Here is a 19,197-nt window from a genome sequence, read left to right on the forward strand (position 1 = left end):
TGGACCCCAGCATTAAGTTGTATGATTTCTTTATATATTTTAACTATTGACCCCTTATCTTATAGGCTATATTTTTTTCATTTTGTTTTTGGTTTCCTTTTCTGTGCAAAAGTTTTTTATTTTGATGTAGTTCCATTTATCCATTTTTGCTTTTGTTGCCACTGCCCAGGGAAACATATCCAAAAATATATCACTGAGATCAATGTCAAAGATTTTACTGCCCATGTTTTCTTCTAGAAGTTTTATGGTTTCAAGTCTTACACTTAAGTCTTTAATCTATTTTGAGTTTATTTTTGTATATGGTATTAGAGAGTGGTTAAGTTTCTTTTCTTTTTTTTGCATGTATTTTCCAACACCAGAGTTTCCAACACCATTTATTGAAAAGACTGTCATTTCCCATTGTATATTCTTGCCTCCTTTATTATAGATTAATTGACTATATAATTGATGAAATATGGGTTTATTTCTGGGCTCTCTTTTTTGCTCCGAAAAATCTATGGAAATACATATATTATTAATAGATATAACTGATATGGGTGAGTTTGCTTGATTCATATGTGAATTCATCATATAGAGAACTAGTCTTCATACACAAGAATGTATATGTACACTTATTGAATGCTTTTCTCATAGTGGAGATGGTTTTGTGCAGACTAACCTAATTCTCTCTCCTATTGTGTCCAGTGGCATATACTTACAACTTGGTGAGGCAAATGACCATTACTCAAAGATAACATGTCCTGTTGTAGTGGGCAAGTAAGGAGGGGAATAGAGATGAGAGAAACACTTCCAAAATCTGCTGTGGTGGTACCTTTAAGCCTGCCTAGAGATGCTGAGTATGCCTGAGAGTGACTTCCTGAATCTATTTCCCAACAACTCCAGACAATGGAGCTAATGAATGAGTAGGTGTGGAGGAGCAATTAACAGTGAGAAACTACCATGTAGAAGATATTGAATCCACTGACATCAATGTTATCCCCCAACTATAATTGAGGAAACTAAGGCTCAGAGATCTTAAGTAAAATTTCTATGCTAACAGAGCTTGGATCTAAAATAAAGATAACTGGCAGGCAGAGAGTGCAAAGAAAATACTGAAAAGGGGCAAATAAGAAAATAACAGGGTAAATAGAAAACCATAAGATGGTCCCAGTCTACACAGGCTGAGGACAGCCACATTTGTCTAAGAAACTACAACAGTCTCTGTGACCCATTCTATCTCCGTAATATCCATCCAATTCCTATTAAAAGGCAGACTCAAGGTGTATGGGGATTGGGGGTGAGGGTGGGAAAAGGCAGCCCCATTTTTAGACCTGTAATTATCAGTAATTATTTTAGTAAGGATGAGTTCTCAGATACCCAAAAGAAAGAAAGGGAGGAGCATGCACAACAGCAAGAACAGGTGGTGGGCATAAAATTCCTTCCACCATCACCATTGTCCCCTATACCAACCATTCCAAATCACCACCTTTGCATCTCAAGTATGCAATGGACACATGATAGGTCTGTGGTTTGGTCTCTGCCCAACAGAGGTATGGCCCTCAACATGGTCAATCTATGAGCTTGGCTTCTTTTGCATATAATATGAGAGAAAAAATGAAGTGGTCCCACCATCAACCAATTTGCTCATGTCAGGACCTGGAGTCATTCTTGCCACTTCTACTCATGTATTTAACAGAGCCAATCATTCGCCAAGGCTCACTTCTACTTTTAATTCTCCTGCTGGGACACTCTTCAAGATCCCCAACTCCCCCTTACTACAACAGTCTCTTGACAGTCTTCCTGTGTCTACCCTTGCCTTCATCCAAGCCATTCTCTCTCTGTCCACCAGCCAGAAAGATTTTTTAAAAAACACAAAATTGATTGTCTCCTTCCCCTGCTTAAAATCCTTCAATAGCTTTCTGTTGTTCTTGGGATAAAATCCCAAGCCCATCTGACAACCAACAAGGTCCCATCTGCATCATCTAGTCTTTGACTAACTCAGCAGCCCCATCTCCTGCTTCCGTATCCCTGCTCATTGCACTGGCCTTCTCACTTCCTCAGACTCACCAAGCTCCTTCCTCTTTCATCCCTCACTAGTGCCATTCTACCTGCCTCTAAAACAATGTTAATGTCAGTCTTCCTGACAAGATGCAATACAAGCTCCGTGAAGTTAAGGACCATGTCTATCATTTTTAGGGACCATTGGCTACCATTCTATATGCAGGAGTTAGCATAATCCATATCACACAGTAACAGTCAATAAATATTTGTTGAAATAGTGAATAAATTTCTGTTGACTGAGTAACTGAATAATAGTATATACTTACTCAGTCCACAGATATTTCTTGAGTCAGTACCTCTGCCACATAATGTGTAAGGCATTGAGGATGGAGTGAACAAAATAAATGTAGTCCCTGACCTCTTAGAGCTTATATTCTAGTAGACTTTACCCCTTTTCTTCTGTTTTTCTTTTCTTTCCTCTTCTTTTCCTTTCCTTTCTTTTCTTTTCCTTTCTTACATTTCCCCCTTTTTCTTTTCTATTGAAGCTAAACGGATCCAAGGATTTGTAAAATCTTATGTGACTACTTTGCTCTTCTCTGAGTTTTCTTGAGTTATATGATTTAGCTCTTAAATACTCTTTCCTAAGCTCTGTTATTTTTCTCATCTCTTCACTGACAAGGGAACTATTTCAACATTTTTTTTGGTTCCTATCTCAGTCTACACAGAAATTTCTTTTAAAAAAACTGTACTCTGTTTTTTTAAATAATATATATTTATTGATTTTATTGATTTCAGAGATGAAGGGAGAGGGAGAGAGTGATAGAAACATCAATGATGAGAGAGACTCATTGATCGGCTGCCTCCTGCATACCCGCTACTGGGGATTGAGCTCAGATCCCCAGCATGTGCCCTAACTGGGAATCAAACTGAAACCTCCTGGTTCATAGGTCAACATTCAACCACTGAGCCACACCAGCTGAGCAGTACTACGTTTTTTAATTAAAAAGTAACTTGCTCATCTATAGTGATAGAAATCAGAACAGTGGCTGCTTATGGGATGTATGGATTGATTGAAAGGGGATATAAGGGAGCTTTCTGGGACAATGGAAATGTTATATATCTTGATTGAAATTATATCATTATTGGGGTTATAACTTGATTGGACTATATGTCTTGATTGGGTTAATAAGTGTATACATTTGTCAAAATTCATCAGATTGTACACATATGATCTGTGTCTTTCACTGAAGGTAAATTTACCTCTTAAAAATATTACTTCAAGTACAGTCAACAATAAAAAATACTTCTTTTAAAAAGGAACATATGCTTATTATATGAAACATTATCAAATAAAAGTAAACAATAAGAAACCCAAAATGACTACAATACCATTACTCAAAGAGAAACATGGTTTACATTGTGATGTGTGTCCTTCCAAATTATTTCATTTTTAATACATAATGAAGTAATTTGGAAGGGCATACATCACAATATGTATTTATATAGAATGTAGTGCCTCCTAATTTGCTTTTTTTTTGATAAGTAGTATACAAAGAGCATACATAAAAGGTTATTTTATTTTTTATTAAACTTATTGGGGTGACATTGGTTAATAAGGTCATATAGGTTTCAAATGTACATTTCTATGATACATGGTCTGTATATTGCATTGTGTGCCCACCATCCAAAGTCAAATCATCTTCTGTGACGATATATTTGGCCCCTTTGCCCTTTACTGTCCCTCCACCTCTTTCCCTCTGGTAACCACTATACTGTTATCTGTGTCTATGAGGTTCAGTTTTATATCCCACATCTGAGTGAAATATGGTTCTTGGTTTTTTCTGACTTATTTTGCTTAGCATAATATTCTCAAGGACCATTCATGTTGTCGCAAATGGCAGTATTTCATCTTTTCTTATAATTACTACTTAGAAGGATTAATTTGCTAAACTAGTAAAAATCAGGATTCTAAATTTGTTTCAAATTTTTTTGAGCAGAGGATAGTTCATCATCATCACCATCAGTAACACTTATTGAATGTGAAATGTCATCTCTATAGAGATTTCTTGACTATGAATAATCTTCAGACTGCAGCATTAAGACTGCTAAACTGAACAATCAATCACTAACAGTAAATCTTTAAGCTGGCACCAGATTTACAGTCAGATTTAACAAAGAACATTCTAGTGACTAAGTATAATCAATATCACCTCAGAATTAATTCTTCTGTCCTCCTCAGATTATGAAGCTGTTATAAAATCCAACTTATGGCATGCTGCCCTTATATTTATTGTTTCACTTGGGAGATTCTAATTCAATACAGGGACTCATGTAATTGTATGGCTAGACTGTTGTGATCAACAGCTCCATAAAATTTACCACAGCATGAGATCAGACACGCAAATCTTACATTTTTATCAGAAATTCAAACCACATTAAACTGAAGACATACTATTTGAAGTCAATGCAGCCACAGCCCACCTCTAACACTTCCTAAAAATCTATTGCTAAATCTAGTTCACCCAGAAGGCTTGCATGTGGGTCAATATTCGAGTGGGTCCTTTGTTAAGTTTCCTGATGGTAGTGCATAGATTTAGACAGAAGGAGAATTATTTGAAACTACCCAGAAAATTAGAAAAGTAAGAACCAGAAGCAAAGATCTGTGAGAAAAAGGAGTGTCTTCAGCTTTACACTTTTGGCAAGTGATAAAAGGCAGCTTTAGTGACAGCAGCCAGATGGAGATCAAATGACAACTGTGAGTTCATAATGGTCTCCAGCATTCTGGCAAGCACCAGGGACAGGAGGGGAAGTGGGAGGGGTCAGCTTTACTGGTACTACAAGCCAATCTGGTGCACATCAGCGTTATCTGACGTCAGCTAAAACCAGTTCTGAGGCATTGCAGCGGGACCAGCTGCTAGATACTGAACGCACCCTGGCCGCCTCTGTGCACTCCCGGAGCTCCCGCCCATTACATTTATAGGACCCTGCCAGTTAATTTATGTTCCCTACAGCAGGGAGGGTCCAGATGTTGAGGCTGCAGTTGCTGATTTGAAAGGACTTCACAAATACAGGAAGCTCTCAGAGGATAAAAGAAATGTAAGGCCATTCTACAGTTTGAGAAACCCATTGTTCTGTATTAAACACACACACACACACACACACACACACACACACACACACACACCAGGCCCTTTCTTTAGCACGCAGAAGTACATCATTCAGGCTATCAAAACAATATAAAGATCTAAAGTGCACAAATGGGGCAAGCTGGGTAGTTAGAGAGGCAACACAGATTTGGCTTCTTTGGTGGCTATATTCAAATTCTGTGGATATTTTTTTTTTTACAGCATTAGGCAGGGACAGGGAAGTCTTGCACTTTCACCATCAGCAAAGATGTCCCAAATTTAGAGAAAATGGAAATACAATATTGTACTTAGATGAAGGAATTTACAGCAAGGAAAATTAGAGTGGGAATTGGAAAATGGGCGCCATATAATTGACATTTATGGCATTCCGTGTGTCATGCAATGTAAGTGTTGTACGTATATTATCTCATGTAATCGTTATAATAAACGTATGAGACAGGTACTCTCATTACTCAGGAAAGAGACATCAGAGGTTAGGCAACTTGCCCAAGCCTGACTGCACAGAGTCTGCGTTCTGAATGCTCTGCTCAGATGCTGGGTGAGTTACAGCTGTTCTAGAAGAAGGTAACCCATGGCTAAGAAGGTGAGAGCTGGAGTCATGCAGATGTGCATTTGCATCCTGGCTCTGCCACCTAAAGATGGGTCGTTTGAGCTCCTAACAGCTTAACCTTTCCAATAGGCCAGAACTTCTTCAACAGGAAAATGAAGATAACAGTATTGACCTCAAAGATGGCTGTAAGTCAAGTGATGCCTTATAAATAAGAATGTATCATAGTGCCAAGCATATGATAAGCACTAAACAAATTAGCTGTTTTTATAAATAAATCACAAACCTAGTCTGAAATTTTCTGAAACATCTCTGGAAGCCAACTCCCTGTTGCTGACAGAGTTGAGAAGAAATTCTTTTAAAAGGGGTGCACACAGGTAGAAATTTTGATAGATCAGATTCTTGGAAACTATGCTAATAAGTGTTTTAGGTTAAAAGGGAGTTATTTTTATGAATAAAAATCAGAAAAAGAGTGAGGGGAAATGTCCATGTCAAGGTTGATAAGCAGTAACCTGAGAAATAAAGCAAACTGCAGAGTTCTGTCAAAGCCCCACATTTAAGGGCTCCTCACAGCTCTAACCGAATAAATTGGGATTTACATTGTGGTTCAATTTAAGGTGAGAATAGCTTCAGGATCACAGATGGACTTGTTTATGAGAAAGACATAAACCCAAACTTATAAAAGGAGTGGAGGGTCCAGTTGCCAGGGATAATGAGAGACACACCAAATTAACCAAACTTAATTCAGATGGTCATTAAACAATGACCCCACCTGGTTTTCAGTCGTTTTACCATCTGTTGTAGCTGTTTCTTCTCAGAGGGGAGAGTCCCACTAGCTCCCAGGTGCGACCTGTTTATTAAGACGCAGTGCAGTGCCAAATCATGCTCCATAGAGTTTGCTAACCAGGCAATGTCTTAAGGTTAATAAGGCAAGTTGTAACATAATCTCAACTAACCTATAAAGTGGATTGAAATAGTTGGAAATTGGTATCACAGCAGAGGAATATGGATGTCTTTTTAATTCTTTAGGCAAATTATCTGGTGATTCAAATGTTAAGGCCTAGGAAAATAACTTTTTTGTGTGTGATAAAATAAGCTATTAGAAGTACTTCAGTGGCTGCTGAAAATTATGGAATAATTATTAGCATAAAATTTTAGGCGAGAAATGCTAGAGCTAGAAGAGCCTTATAGAACAAACTTTTCAGTTTCCGACTGGGACCAATGTGCGTCTAAAACCATGGGTTGAGTTGGGAGGGGGCTGAGAGAAGGCCTAAATCTACAGACCTCTATCCCTCAGCCCCACTTCCATTTGGCTGCTTCACCCAGAACACTTTTGCTTTTATCTCTCTGAATGTGAGGATTATGCCTACCATTTCTTTTGAGGGAAAAGAAGTACTCTTCCAAAAAAATTTAAAAATATTTGAGAAATGGGGAAACTGAGGAAAGTACTGCCAAAGAGTATGCATCATTCCAGCACCATTCTTGGAAGAACATCAAATTGGATTTATCATGTTGGCTGTGCATGCAAAGTAACCCCATAGATCTTTATTTTACATCATTTCAAAACTTCTTTAAAAGACAAACATAAAATATAAAGTCAAATGCATCTATAAACAGGCCTTCTTGTATTTGGTGGTGAAGCGTTCTTAAACTAAGGATGGATGGCTTGACAAGGGTGATGTTCCAGCTGAAAAAGCAAAATCCCTGATGCATTTCTGCTTAGTGGCCAGTGATACTAATGTGCCCTCCCCCGGCTGTATCTTTAGGGGATGAGCTAGAACATATGGCAAAAATCCTTATAGGTCAACAACCAAATGTTAAATGCAATCCATCACTTTGCCACAAACTGATATGGTCCATGGAGCACAGGAGTAAAGTGTTCATAATGGACAACCAGATAACAGTCTGCTCACTGCATTCTTTGGTTACTAAAAATGAGGCCACTTTGGACCTTTACAATATAAAGTCAAACAGTAGCCAGACAGAGTAGTGTTAGACCACCTCTAAGACCAGCCATCCAGAAACGGGCGCTTCAAAAGACTGTGTCTTAGACCTTCTTTAAAAGATCAGTCTTATAGGATTTAATAATAAATTATCCTGTTTTTATACTTAATATCTTTCAGTTTTTGAGGCTGACATTTCATGGCCAAAGTAAAAGAGGACCAAAGGGAAATAAGAATGATTATTACTCACAGAACAGACCTTACATCCAATTTCAAAGTGTGAGCTCTACTGGCAGAAATTTCCAGTGAATAGAAATTAAATGCTTACAAGCATGGAAGCCAGAGTAAGAGGTAAAAAATCAAATAGTAGTAATGAATGCTCTAATTTTCCTTTCCCCCTTATCTCTTTTGTTTGCAGCCTCCTAAATATTTCAGTTTCTTTAATCTCATCTCCATTTGTGTTTCTTGTCATTTGCTTTTATAACAAAACACCCCATCTCTGCTCTTTTAAATCTTCCACTTCAAAACTCACCTTCATAAAACCTTTCAAGGTTGTTTTCCTCATCATTATAATCTCTTATACTACATTGGAAGAGCAAGCCTTGAAGCTTGGCAATTAAGCACCTTTTAATCTAATGGGTTTTATGTGTATACAGTACAAACTGGTTGAGGTCACAATCCTTAGTTTATAAAATGGGCCAGTTCTGGAAAATAATATTTTAAAAATCATTGGGGGTGGGGGTAGAGAAAGTATGAAGAAGAATTTAAAATGCAGATAAGGGTGCACAAACATCTGTAATTAAAAATAATACAAACAACCAAAGTAGGATTCAATCAGGACATCTTCCTTTCTAATACATAAAAGACCAGAAGCTTTATGTTTTAGTTCATTAATTACATCTTGAAATCTGTATAACTTATTCATTCAACAATATCTGATTTAATAAATATTTACTGAGGATCCACTCTGTGCAAGGCACTCTTCTAACCATTTGGGGTCAACCAGTAAACAAAACAAATACTACTCCGTTAAACTTATACTTGGGGAATAGAGTGGGCAGGAGAAGGGAGCCAGATAATAGACAATATATAGAAGTAAAATGTGTTAGAAAGTGATCAGTGATGTAAGTTTTTATTTGTTTGTTTGTTGTTGTTTTTTGAGAGAACAGGGTTTAGGGGATAAATAATGCCAAGAATAGAGGCATTGCAATTTAAGAAGAGTGGACAGGGTAGGCCTCATTGAGAAGGGAACTTGAAGGGAGTGAGCAATGGTTGTTAAGAAAAAGAATAATCTGGACATATAGTCAGTACAAAGGCCCTAAGATAAAAGGAAGGCCAAGGTGGCTACAGAGGAATGCGCATGGGGCATAGTAGTAAAAGACAAGATTGCAGTAGGATCAATATTTTTTAATAACACGTTTTTTTAGATATGATTCACATTTTATACAATTCACCCTGCACATATTATTCAATTGCATTTAATATATTAATAAGAGTTGTGCATTATCATCAGCATCCATATTAGGATGTTTTCATCATGGTCAAGAGATTTTTGTGGTGTCCTTTAAGCCACAGTAAGAACTTTGGCTTTTACACTAAGTAAAAAAAAGCGATCTCTTCTTGTATATTAGAAAGGAAAGGTATTTTGATTGCGTCCTACTTCTGTTGGCTGCATTTTTTTGTAAGTTTGGTAAATTTGGGTCAGAGAATGGACTGTGATCTGACTTACTATTCATAGTCATTTTGGCTGCTGGAGGTGGGGAGAGAAAGGGCAGAAGCAGAGAGAGAGAAACCAGTTGTTGCAGTTATTCAGGGGGAGATGATGGTGGTGGTGGCAGCCCTGAGAAATGGTTGAATTATTTTACATTTTGAAGTAAACTGATAGGATTTGCTGATGGACTGGATGTGGGTTGTGAAGGAAAGAAGTAAAGGAAGACACCATGGTTTGGGGACTGAGCGATGGGAAGAATGGAGTTGCCATTGACCTACAAGAGGACAGCAAGGAGGTCAACCTTTGTCATTTCAAGTTTGAGATGTTTATTGTACATTGAGACAGAGATGATGAGTAAGCCTCTGCTTCAGAAGAGATGACTGACCAGATTAGAAATATACTTGGGAGTCATCAGCATATAAAAAATATTCAAGGCCATGATACTGGATGAGGTCACCTAGAGAGTGAGTATAGATAGAGAAGAAGTCCAAGGACTGAGCTGCTGAAAGTTGGAAAAAAGAAAACGTTGTAATACATGACTAAAAAGAATCAAGTCTGCTGTTTCAGAGATAGAAACTTGAAAAATCTATTCAAGGTCCCAGAACAAACTACCAATGACCAATTACCAACTCAGACTACCTGCCTTCTTCATCAGTGATTAACCCACCAAGTAGAGACATTCACAGAAAGAACTATGTACAAGGCTTCTGACACACACTGAACTCAGGGGGTGGAGGGGAAGAATGGGAAGAGGAGGTCTTTGAAAAATGTCCTAGTGAGTCTCTTTGACATCTCCACTGGCTGGCCCCTGAATAACTGGTGAAATGTAAGCAGCTGATGGAAACACAGGTGGCTAGCCTAAAGCTCAATGCAATACCATGACTCCACTGCTATGAATATTAATAGCTGAAGAAAATTTCCATAGAGTAAGGTTTTATTGAACACACAACAAAATGGTATTAAGGGGACTATATTAGGTTTTGGATGTTCCAAAAAAATCACCACAAATTTAGTGGTTTAAAACAACAGTAAGCCATGGCCGGGTGTGGCTCCAGTTGGTTGAGTGTCATCCTTTGCACTGAAAGGTTGCTGGTTCCATTCCTGAACAGGGCACATGCCTGGGTTGTGGGCTCAATAGGGGGCATGTAGGAGGCAGCTGATTGATGTTACCCTCTCACATCGAAGTTTCTCTCTCCCTTCTCTCTCTCTAAAAATCATTTAAATATATATGTATATATACATATATACATATATACATATATATATATATATATATATATATATATATATATATATATATATATGCTGTATATATTAAAACAACACTCATTTATTATCTCACAGTTTCTGCAGGTCAGAAGTCCAAGCATGACTTAGCTGGGTTCTCTTCTCAGGTCTTCACAAGACTAAAATCAATGTTGCCCAGGCTCATCTGAAGGCTTGACTTGGGAAGGAACTATTTCTAAGTTCCCTTGTGTTGTTACAAAATTAATTCCTTGCAGCTGTAGAATTATTTGAAGTTTGCCTCTTGAAAGCCACCAATGGAGAGAAAGAGTCTCTGATGCCTATAGTCTCTTTTCAGAGAAGGCCTAGGCTTTTTTCTAAAGGGTTCACCTGATTAGGTCAGGCCAACCTAGCATAATCCCCCTCTGGATTAACTCAAAGTCAACTGATTAGGGACCTTAATCACATCTGCAAAATTTTTTAACCTTTGCCATTAAATGTGATAGCCCAACATCATTTGCATATTCTCTTAGACCAGTGGTTGGCAAACTGGCCCCTTGAGTGTGGCTCTTCCACAAAATACCACGTGCAGGCGAGCATGTACAGTGCAATTGAAACTTCGTGGTCCATGCCACGGGGCCAAAGAGCCGCATGTGGCTCTCGAGCTGTGGTTTGCCGACCACTGTCTTAGACATAGGCATGGGTTCTGCCCACACTCAAGGGAAGAAGATTATGCAGAGTTTAATACTAGTTGTTACAGATCATTGAGGTCATCCTAGAATTTGCCTACCCCAGTATGGTCCAAGAAACTAAACATTTATGTTAAATTCAAATAGAAGTATTGATCCTGTGAAATGACACATTTTTAAGTGATGGTAAATCTTGTCTGAATAATCTTCTCCGGGGAAAAGAAAAAAGAGGGAAAATCAGAGCTGGCCTTTAGAAAATAACTTCACCAGACTTACACACACAAAAAAATGACATCAGGAACCTTATGGTTTTTAACAATAAAATACAATATAATACAGTAGGTAATAGATGAATCTGTCATAGTCTCATTTCCTTGCATGTGAACAATGGTCTAATCCTATCTAATAAAGAGGGAATATGCTAATTGACCCTCACACCATTGCAAAGATGGCAGCGCCCACAGTCAATAAGGAGGGAATATGCTAATTAACTTCCCCGCCCTCAAAGATGGCAGTGCCCAGTCCCTTCAGCCCCCCAGCCTCCCAGGGCTGGCCCGAGTCGCAAGCAAGCCTCAGATGGCGGCTGCCCAGCCTCCCAGGGCCACCCAAGGCTCAGGTAACCAGGGCCCTGCCAAGGCTTGCACTGCCGGTAGTGGCAGCAGCAGAGGTGTGATGGGGTGTCACCTTCCCCTGATTGTCGGGTCACCTCCCGCCCCTGAGGGCTCCCAGACTGTGAGAGGGGGCAGGCCAGGCTGAGGGACCCCTTCCCCATGCATGAATTTTCATGCACCAGGCTTCTAGTATTGAAATAATAAGCATAAAGTTTCTTTCAGATGTTAAAGGATTGACTAATTTTTGAAAGAGAGAAAAGTTGCCATTCAATACTATACAATACATAAGAATATATGTATGCTACAAGTGAAGAAAATATTCAAAGAGAGTAGCAGTGCTAAAATAGTTTAACAATCTTGAGTACATATTTCCATCTCACTTCCAATAACTCTTTGGCATCCTCACAAATATCCTTAGAAGGTCATTCAAGTCCTGTGCACTTGAAGTTCCTAGGAGCTGCTTGGGGTAGTTTTAAAAATAATTTCATATATTAGAGTTATTTTATATGTGTATATAAAATACTGATCTAGGGAAGTTCCTCTGATTTATCATTAGATCCCAACTTCCCCTAGGACTAATAAGCATTGATGAAATGATCATCTCTGATCATCCTAATGTGTAATGCAATGTAACTGTAGCTAAATGCAGCTTCTACTCCCAGCTATGAGGACCAACTTTGCAGATAATCACTGATGAAACATCCTAGATAGACTCAGCAATGAGGCAAAACGATGTAAGCTATCTGAGTCAGAAAGTATGACAAGTGACTGTGAATACTGGAAGACTAGGCTTATCTCACAGAGAACAACTCTTGAACAAATCATTTTCACATGAACCCAAATATAACATGCAGTATACTTTTTTGAGTGAAAGACCAGGCCTATATTAGAAGTAACCATTTTATGCCACATGTTTATTGCATATTATTTTACTTGGGTGGAGCATTATTAGAGCTGTGGTTCATTTGAATTGCCATAAACAATATGTGGGGTTTTACTCTCCTACAGTTTCTGTTCAGATGACTAAAGTCATGGGACTTTCAGCATAGGTAGCTGATGACATTGCATACTATTTTGTCCCAAAATCCAGTTCAAGCATAGACATACCAATCGGATGATAAGCTCTTTAAAGGCAGAGGTCCAGGAATTGCACAGTTCTTGGTATATAGGAAGACATCAAAGGTTTTTCAGACTTATGTTAAATATGAAATATATTAGAATTCATGCAATGCACAGGGAGGCGGAATTCTGAGATCTTGTTTAACTCTCAGATACTATTCAACTCCATAAACACTGACTGTGCTTCTACGAAATGCAGAAATTGTGCGAGGTGCTGAGAACACCCAGTTGGTAAAGTCACAGTCCCTGCTATCAAGAAACTCACAGATTTCCTCATTCTTTGTCAGTTTGCTGTGATCACATTTTCTTCCAAAGAACCTCAAAGAAATGCCTTGTGGATAGAACCTTGGAGTTCCACAGAACACAATTCAACAATCTCCAAATGATGACTCAGGCCAGATTGTGTAATTCAGGTTTTGTTTGCAAAACTGAAAGCGCTCAGCACTTACCTAAATTTCAAGTTTAAGTAATTTTTAAACAAAGACATTACATGTTAAGATTTAAGGTATAGATATGAAATACACAAGGACCCTTGGATAAAATTATGAATTAGCCACTACCATTCCTTTACTCAAGCATTGTCTCTTGCTGACAATGCAGTTAGTGATTAAGTACAAAATAACAGCTCAAATAAATGAGCCAGAAAACTGACCTATCATTTTCTTTTCCATTAAATTAAGGCCAAGAGACGTGGAGAATATTTTGTTTAGAATGATATAAAAACTCCCATGTACCTTTGCAAAAAATGACTTCTGTGACCTTTGACTATAGAATAACCTTAGTAATGCAAGCACTGTTTTGAATGCAAACATAGGAGGGCATTTTCACCACTTTTGGTGACTTCAGGAGGTTTAAGACATGTTTTTTCATTTATTGCATAAACTCATAAAACAAAGGAAAGAACTTTCAGCCTATTCAGTGAAAGTCTGTACATTAAAGTTTGCTTTTCGAAAACATGCCACTACTGCTTACTTTCCACCCACAGGTTGCCATTATCTCAAAGGTGAAATTTTAGCATATGACTAAAAGGTCCTATAGCTGCAGCTTCATGATTCAGCATCTAACATCAATATTTCAGAGTGAGATCACAGGCTCGCTGTGGAAGGTAGTGACATACTTGCCTGATGCAAGAAAGCTTAGGGCATATTGAGAGCATTTTGAATTTAGACTGTGGCTTGTGTGGGTGTTAGACATTTGTCTCATAGCTAGTGGGGGTGTAGAAGGATCCCACCTTGGGAAAGGCTCTCTGAGAGGTGAATTTGGGTTGTAAGGCTAGGATACACCCGTGTGGTAACCAGCTCCTCCTGAGCATGGTTTTCCAGAGTTACCCTGGGCAGGTGGGAAGCCCTTCTGCTTTCTGTGGAAAAGATTCCAACTTGGTTCCCGGCCACCACCAAACACAAATGTGTTGATTTTTCTTTTTTGAGCTCCCAACCCTTGCAACCTTCCAAAAATAAATCAAACCAGCCATCAGGGCACCAAAATAATACTACTGGTAGTAAGCAGCTTTGCCTAGGCTTTCATAAACAACACTTCTGAGGTAAACTTTGCCCCAGAGGTCTGGACACATTCTTTTTATGTAACCTGCTTACTAATAATTACTAGACTTGGGTGCATTAACCCTGAAAATAGATTTTAATAGCAACCCCTAAAAACAAAAGACATGAAACTACAATAAAAAAAATGTGCACCAACTAGAAAAACACTTGGCAGGCTGCTCCAGCCCAAGCTGAAGACAACAGCCCCTCCCCACTCCCCTCCAAGGCAAAGAACTCCTGTCCTGCAAAACCGGCCAAAGGGGTAAGAGTCAGCTCCAGGCCCCGCCCTCTGCATCCCAGCCCCGCCCCCGCACCCCGGGCTAGCTTCCGCGCAGCTCCTCCCCCTTCCGCTCCTCAGCCTTGTTCCAGGAGCTGGGGTCAAATTGTCTCCAATGCTCATTTGCATAGCCCAATGGCTGCGCGTATGCAAATGAGGCTGGAGGTGGTTGGCTGGGGGTTGGCAGGATAACTCTCGTACGCGGGGGCCTTTGTCCTTCAGTGGCTGTGAGGCAGCTGAGGTGTAGGTTGCGCGGCTCGTGGTGGCGCTGAGTGTGGAGCCCGGAGGTGACGGGCGAACGATCCAGGCGGGAGGGGCGGACTGCGCGGTGGCGGCGGGCGCTGGAGGAGCCTGTGAGGGAGTACCGAGCCGGCGCCCGCGCGCCCTAGGGTGCAAGAGCTGCCCCGCCGCTCTCTCTCTGTGGGGGACCTGCAGTTGCAATATGACTTTGGAGGAATTCTCTGCTGGAGAGCAAAAGACCGAAAGGTAAGGCGGCCGGAGCCTCTCCGGGAACTCTGGCTCGCGGTGCACCCCAGTGCTGCCGGGCTGTGGGAGGCTTGCGGTGGAGTGAGCGTGCAAAAGTTTGCAGAGGGTACCTCTCGTCTTTCTTCCTCGGGGACCCTCCCAGGGGTGCCCGCGGACGAAAAGAGCGTGCCCCTCCCCAACCCGGCTGAGCCCTTCCGAGCCCTTGCAAACGGTAGAAGGACCCTCCTTGCCGGTGCGGCGCCTGCAGCTGGCATCCTGTGTCAGCGCCCGGCGCCAGGGACTGGCTGCGCCCTCGGGGGAGGGTGGCACTCTTGGGGCTTCTCCCGGGACTCCCAGCTTCTAGGGGTCATGAATGGTGAGGGGGTCGGGGGTTTGCAGAAAGCTGAGGTGCGCAGTGGCTCATGCACTCGCGAGGGAGGGTCGCGGTGCAGGGAGAGCGGGCGGCCACAGCCCCGAGGGACCGGGACTGACGGGACCCCTTTCTCTGGCCGGCTTTGCAGGATGGATAAGGTGGGGGATGCCCTGGAGGAAGTGCTGAGCAAAGCCCTGAGTCAGCGCACCATCACGGTCGGGGTGTACGAGGCGGCTAAGCTGCTCAATGTGTAAGTGGGGCCCTCGCGCGTCCTTCCTGGCACCCTCTCCCTGGCACCCCCTCCCACCCGACCCCGGGAGGTCGCATGCGCGGGCCGGCCCTCGCCCTGCAGCGTCGCTTCCTGCTGTTTTTCATCTGCGGGTGGGTGTCTGCCCCAGGGGGAGCGAGCGGATCGGGGCGTGACCCCCGGGACCTGGGCGGGTGTTGCGGGCACCCCCCAGGGCTGGTGGTGTCTCTGCGCTCACCTGCCCCACCCGCTGCCCGCAGCGACCCGGACAACGTGGTGCTTTGCCTGCTGGCCGCCGACGAGGACGACGACAGGGATGTGGCACTGCAGATCCACTTCACCTTAATCCAGGCGTTCTGCTGCGAGAACGACATCAACATCCTGCGCGTCAGCAACCCGGGCCGCCTGGCCAAGCTCCTGCTGCTGGAGACCGACGCCAGCCCGGGGGCCAGCGAGGGCGCGGAGCAGCCCTCGGACCTGCACTGCGTGCTGGTGACGGTGAGGGAGAAGGGGTCTCCGTGCTGGTCGGGGTTAGCGTCCTGGAACTCAGGGCGCCAGGCCTGAGAGTGGCCAGACTGCAGAGTGGAATGGGTGGGGGTCAAGAGCGTGACTGCCTTTGCCCCATTAGCGTGTGGCTGGACTTTCAGCCGAGATGTGCCAGTTTCATCATCAGGATTTTCTCTGGTACAGAACATGTCTAAGCACGTTGAAGGCTGCCAGCAGCGGAAGAGATCCTTGTGAGTCAGCACTGTCAGCCCAGCTACTCCCTACCTACATCTGCACCACCTCCCGTGACTAATTCCTTTAGCAGGGCAGATTAGATAAAGCCAAATAAATTCCTGGCTCACTCTCATTAAGGAGTCAGCTTCATTCTCTACCAGTCAAAGCTAAAAATAGAAATGGTGTAGGAGACAGACCTAATTAATTCCCTAGAAATGCATGAAGAGGATAGTGGAAATTTTTTCTTTGCAATCTTGCATTTTTTTTTTTTATGGAGCTTTTGTTTTCCTGATAAAAATAAACCTTTGGTAGGTAGATAACTTGTGGTTGCAGAGGTCCATGTGATAGCTTTGCCTCCTACATTTTACTACTTTTTGGCTGCCTCATTTTGCTACTGAAAAATACTACTCTGTCTTTTGGTAGGATAACAGGTGGCAATTCTAGTGAACTGCTATGCAACTCTTATCTTACTGTGAGCACAGCATGGAAATATTTCTCAGTTGTTTCATTCAGGTCTCTGCCACAGTACAAGTTTGGTAAGACAGACCTGTGAATGATACTCGCATGCAAAACTGAATAAATATTGCCATGCAAACATATGCATATGGCTCAGTGGATTGCATTAGTTCAAACTTTGCAGAGTATAGTTTAGTACACAATTACCCTTAGTGGTTTTGCAGGAAACCCAATGACTTGGAAGAAATTTGGTTTTTTTATGGTTGTAACTGGTCTTCATGTCACACAGCCAAAGTATAGAATGTTCACGTGTCTTCCCCTCCACAGTGGTGTAATTATTAGCAAATGCTGAATCTTTAATAGTAAATTTATTTTTCTAAATTTGTTCCTAGAATCCACATTCATCGCAATGGAAGGATCCCGCCTTAAGTCAACTTATTTGTTTTTGCCGGGAAAGTCGCTACATGGATCAGTGGGTTCCAGTAATTAATCTTCCTGAACGGTGATGGCATCTGAATGAAAATAACTGAACCAAATTGCACTGAAGTTTTGAAATACCTTTGTAGTTACTCAAGCAGTTACTCCCTACACTGATGCAAGGATTACAGAAACTGATGTCAAGGGGCTGAGTTCAACTACAAGCTCTGGGGGCCCAGAGTTAGATGACTTTGCAGATGGAAAGAGGTGAAAATGAAGAAGGAAACTGTGTTGAAACAGAAATGCAAGTCAAAAGGAACAAAAATTGCAAAGAACCACGCAGGAAGGAAAACAAACTATGTATTAATTTAGGATGGTTGAGTTACATTTAATTAAACCAAATATGCTTTGTTAAAGTTTAAATGTGCAGCAGTTGTTTGGGTATTTTGGGTTTATATGCCTGCAAGTAAAAGAAAAGCAGAAAGGGTTAATCATATTTTAAAACCATATTTTATTGTATTTTGATGAGATGTTAAATTCTCAAAGTTTTATTATAAATTGTACTAAGTTATTTTGACATGAAAGGTTATTTATGCTATAAAATTTTTGAAACAATACCTACAATAAACTGGTATGGAATAATTGCATTATTCCTTAAGGTGTGCTTTTGTTTCTTTTAACTTGGACTTTATTTTTAAAAAGCTTTTTAATATGAAAAAAATTAAAATTTCTGAAATCATATGTATAATATGTGTGTGTCTATATATAGAAGGCCAGTATCTATGTATATATGCATGTATATGTTTTTTTTCCTACTTTTTAAACATTTGGGCTGGACATGGGAGCATCCTTTTATTTTTTATTCTTTATTTAACAGACATTTTTCTGATGCCCTACTCTACACTATGCACAGTCAGAAAATGAAGGTGATTTAAGAGGAGTTGGGTTTGCAGTTAGGAAAAAGGAGTATTAAAGCTTGTCCAAAGATTTAAGTGCTACACTTAGATTATATGCAAAATGCTAAGGATTCAAAGAGAGGAGAGTTACCTGCAAGACAAGTGAAATTTTTACTGGAGAAAGATCATTCTGTGTGGATCTTAAAACATGAGTTTTATTTCCCTAGCTAGAGAGGGGAAAAGGATATAGCTGGTAATGGCGCTAGTTTGTGCAAATGTGTGGAGCCTGAAAGACCTAAACCTGTTCCAGGAACAAAGAATGATTCTGTGAGTGCCTCTGGTGTAGAAAGATAGGGAGAGATAAGGGCGAACAAGTAGGGGGGGATTAGGCTCGGACTGAAGGGCACTCTGTGTCACCCTTAGGCATTTGGGCTTCCTTCTATAAACTTTGGGCAGTCAGCAGAGGCCTTCATGCAGGAGTGACTCGATCAGTGTTCTAGGAAGATAACGCTGGGGACTCAGAAAGACGGCTTATTGGGATAAGCGGCCGTAGGTAAGAAGGCCAGTTAGGAAGTGGCTGTAACAGTCAGGGCTGTGCCTTTTGCAGAACCATACTTGGGGAATAAACAGGGACGTGGCTTGGCCAAGAGTTCGGGTGCCTTTCTTTCTTCTCTTTGGAGAGCTGTGTGCCTTCCAGCTGGACATTTCTGCTATGGTTCTGAGGAGTCGGGTTAAATGATGTCAGATGGGAGAGATGGAAGAAAAGAGCAAAAGAAATAAAAGGCTTCCACACAACAGTCATCTTAGTTGGAACAATCACTTGGTAATTAACTGCAAC

At 41.1% G+C, this 19,197-nt stretch overlaps 1 protein-coding gene across 2 annotated transcripts; it reads left to right on the forward strand.

The window, feature by feature from the left end:
• Positions 1-14,994: 14,994 nt before the first annotated feature.
• GADD45A (growth arrest and DNA damage inducible alpha) lies at positions 14,995-18,202 on the forward strand. Of its 2 annotated transcripts, XM_014456776.2 has the most exons (5): positions 14,995-15,271; positions 15,772-15,873; positions 16,131-16,368; positions 16,561-16,607; positions 17,439-18,202. In XM_014456776.2, exons 1-5 carry the CDS (start codon positions 15,228-15,230, stop codon positions 17,473-17,475), a joined length of 468 nt encoding a protein of 155 aa, XP_014312262.1. In that variant the 5' UTR covers positions 14,995-15,227; the 3' UTR covers positions 17,476-18,202. The 2 variants fall into 2 exon arrangements, with proteins under 2 accessions (XP_014312262.1, XP_006089880.1); XM_006089818.3 differs by lacking the exon at positions 16,561-16,607 and having other exon boundaries at positions 14,997-15,271.
• The last annotated feature ends 995 nt before the right edge of the window (positions 18,203-19,197 follow it).

The sequence above is a fragment of the Myotis lucifugus genome, unplaced genomic scaffold (assembly GCF_000147115.1).
Source record: "Myotis lucifugus unplaced genomic scaffold, Myoluc2.0 scaffold_63, whole genome shotgun sequence".
Lineage (NCBI taxonomy): Eukaryota > Metazoa > Chordata > Mammalia > Chiroptera > Vespertilionidae > Myotis > Myotis lucifugus.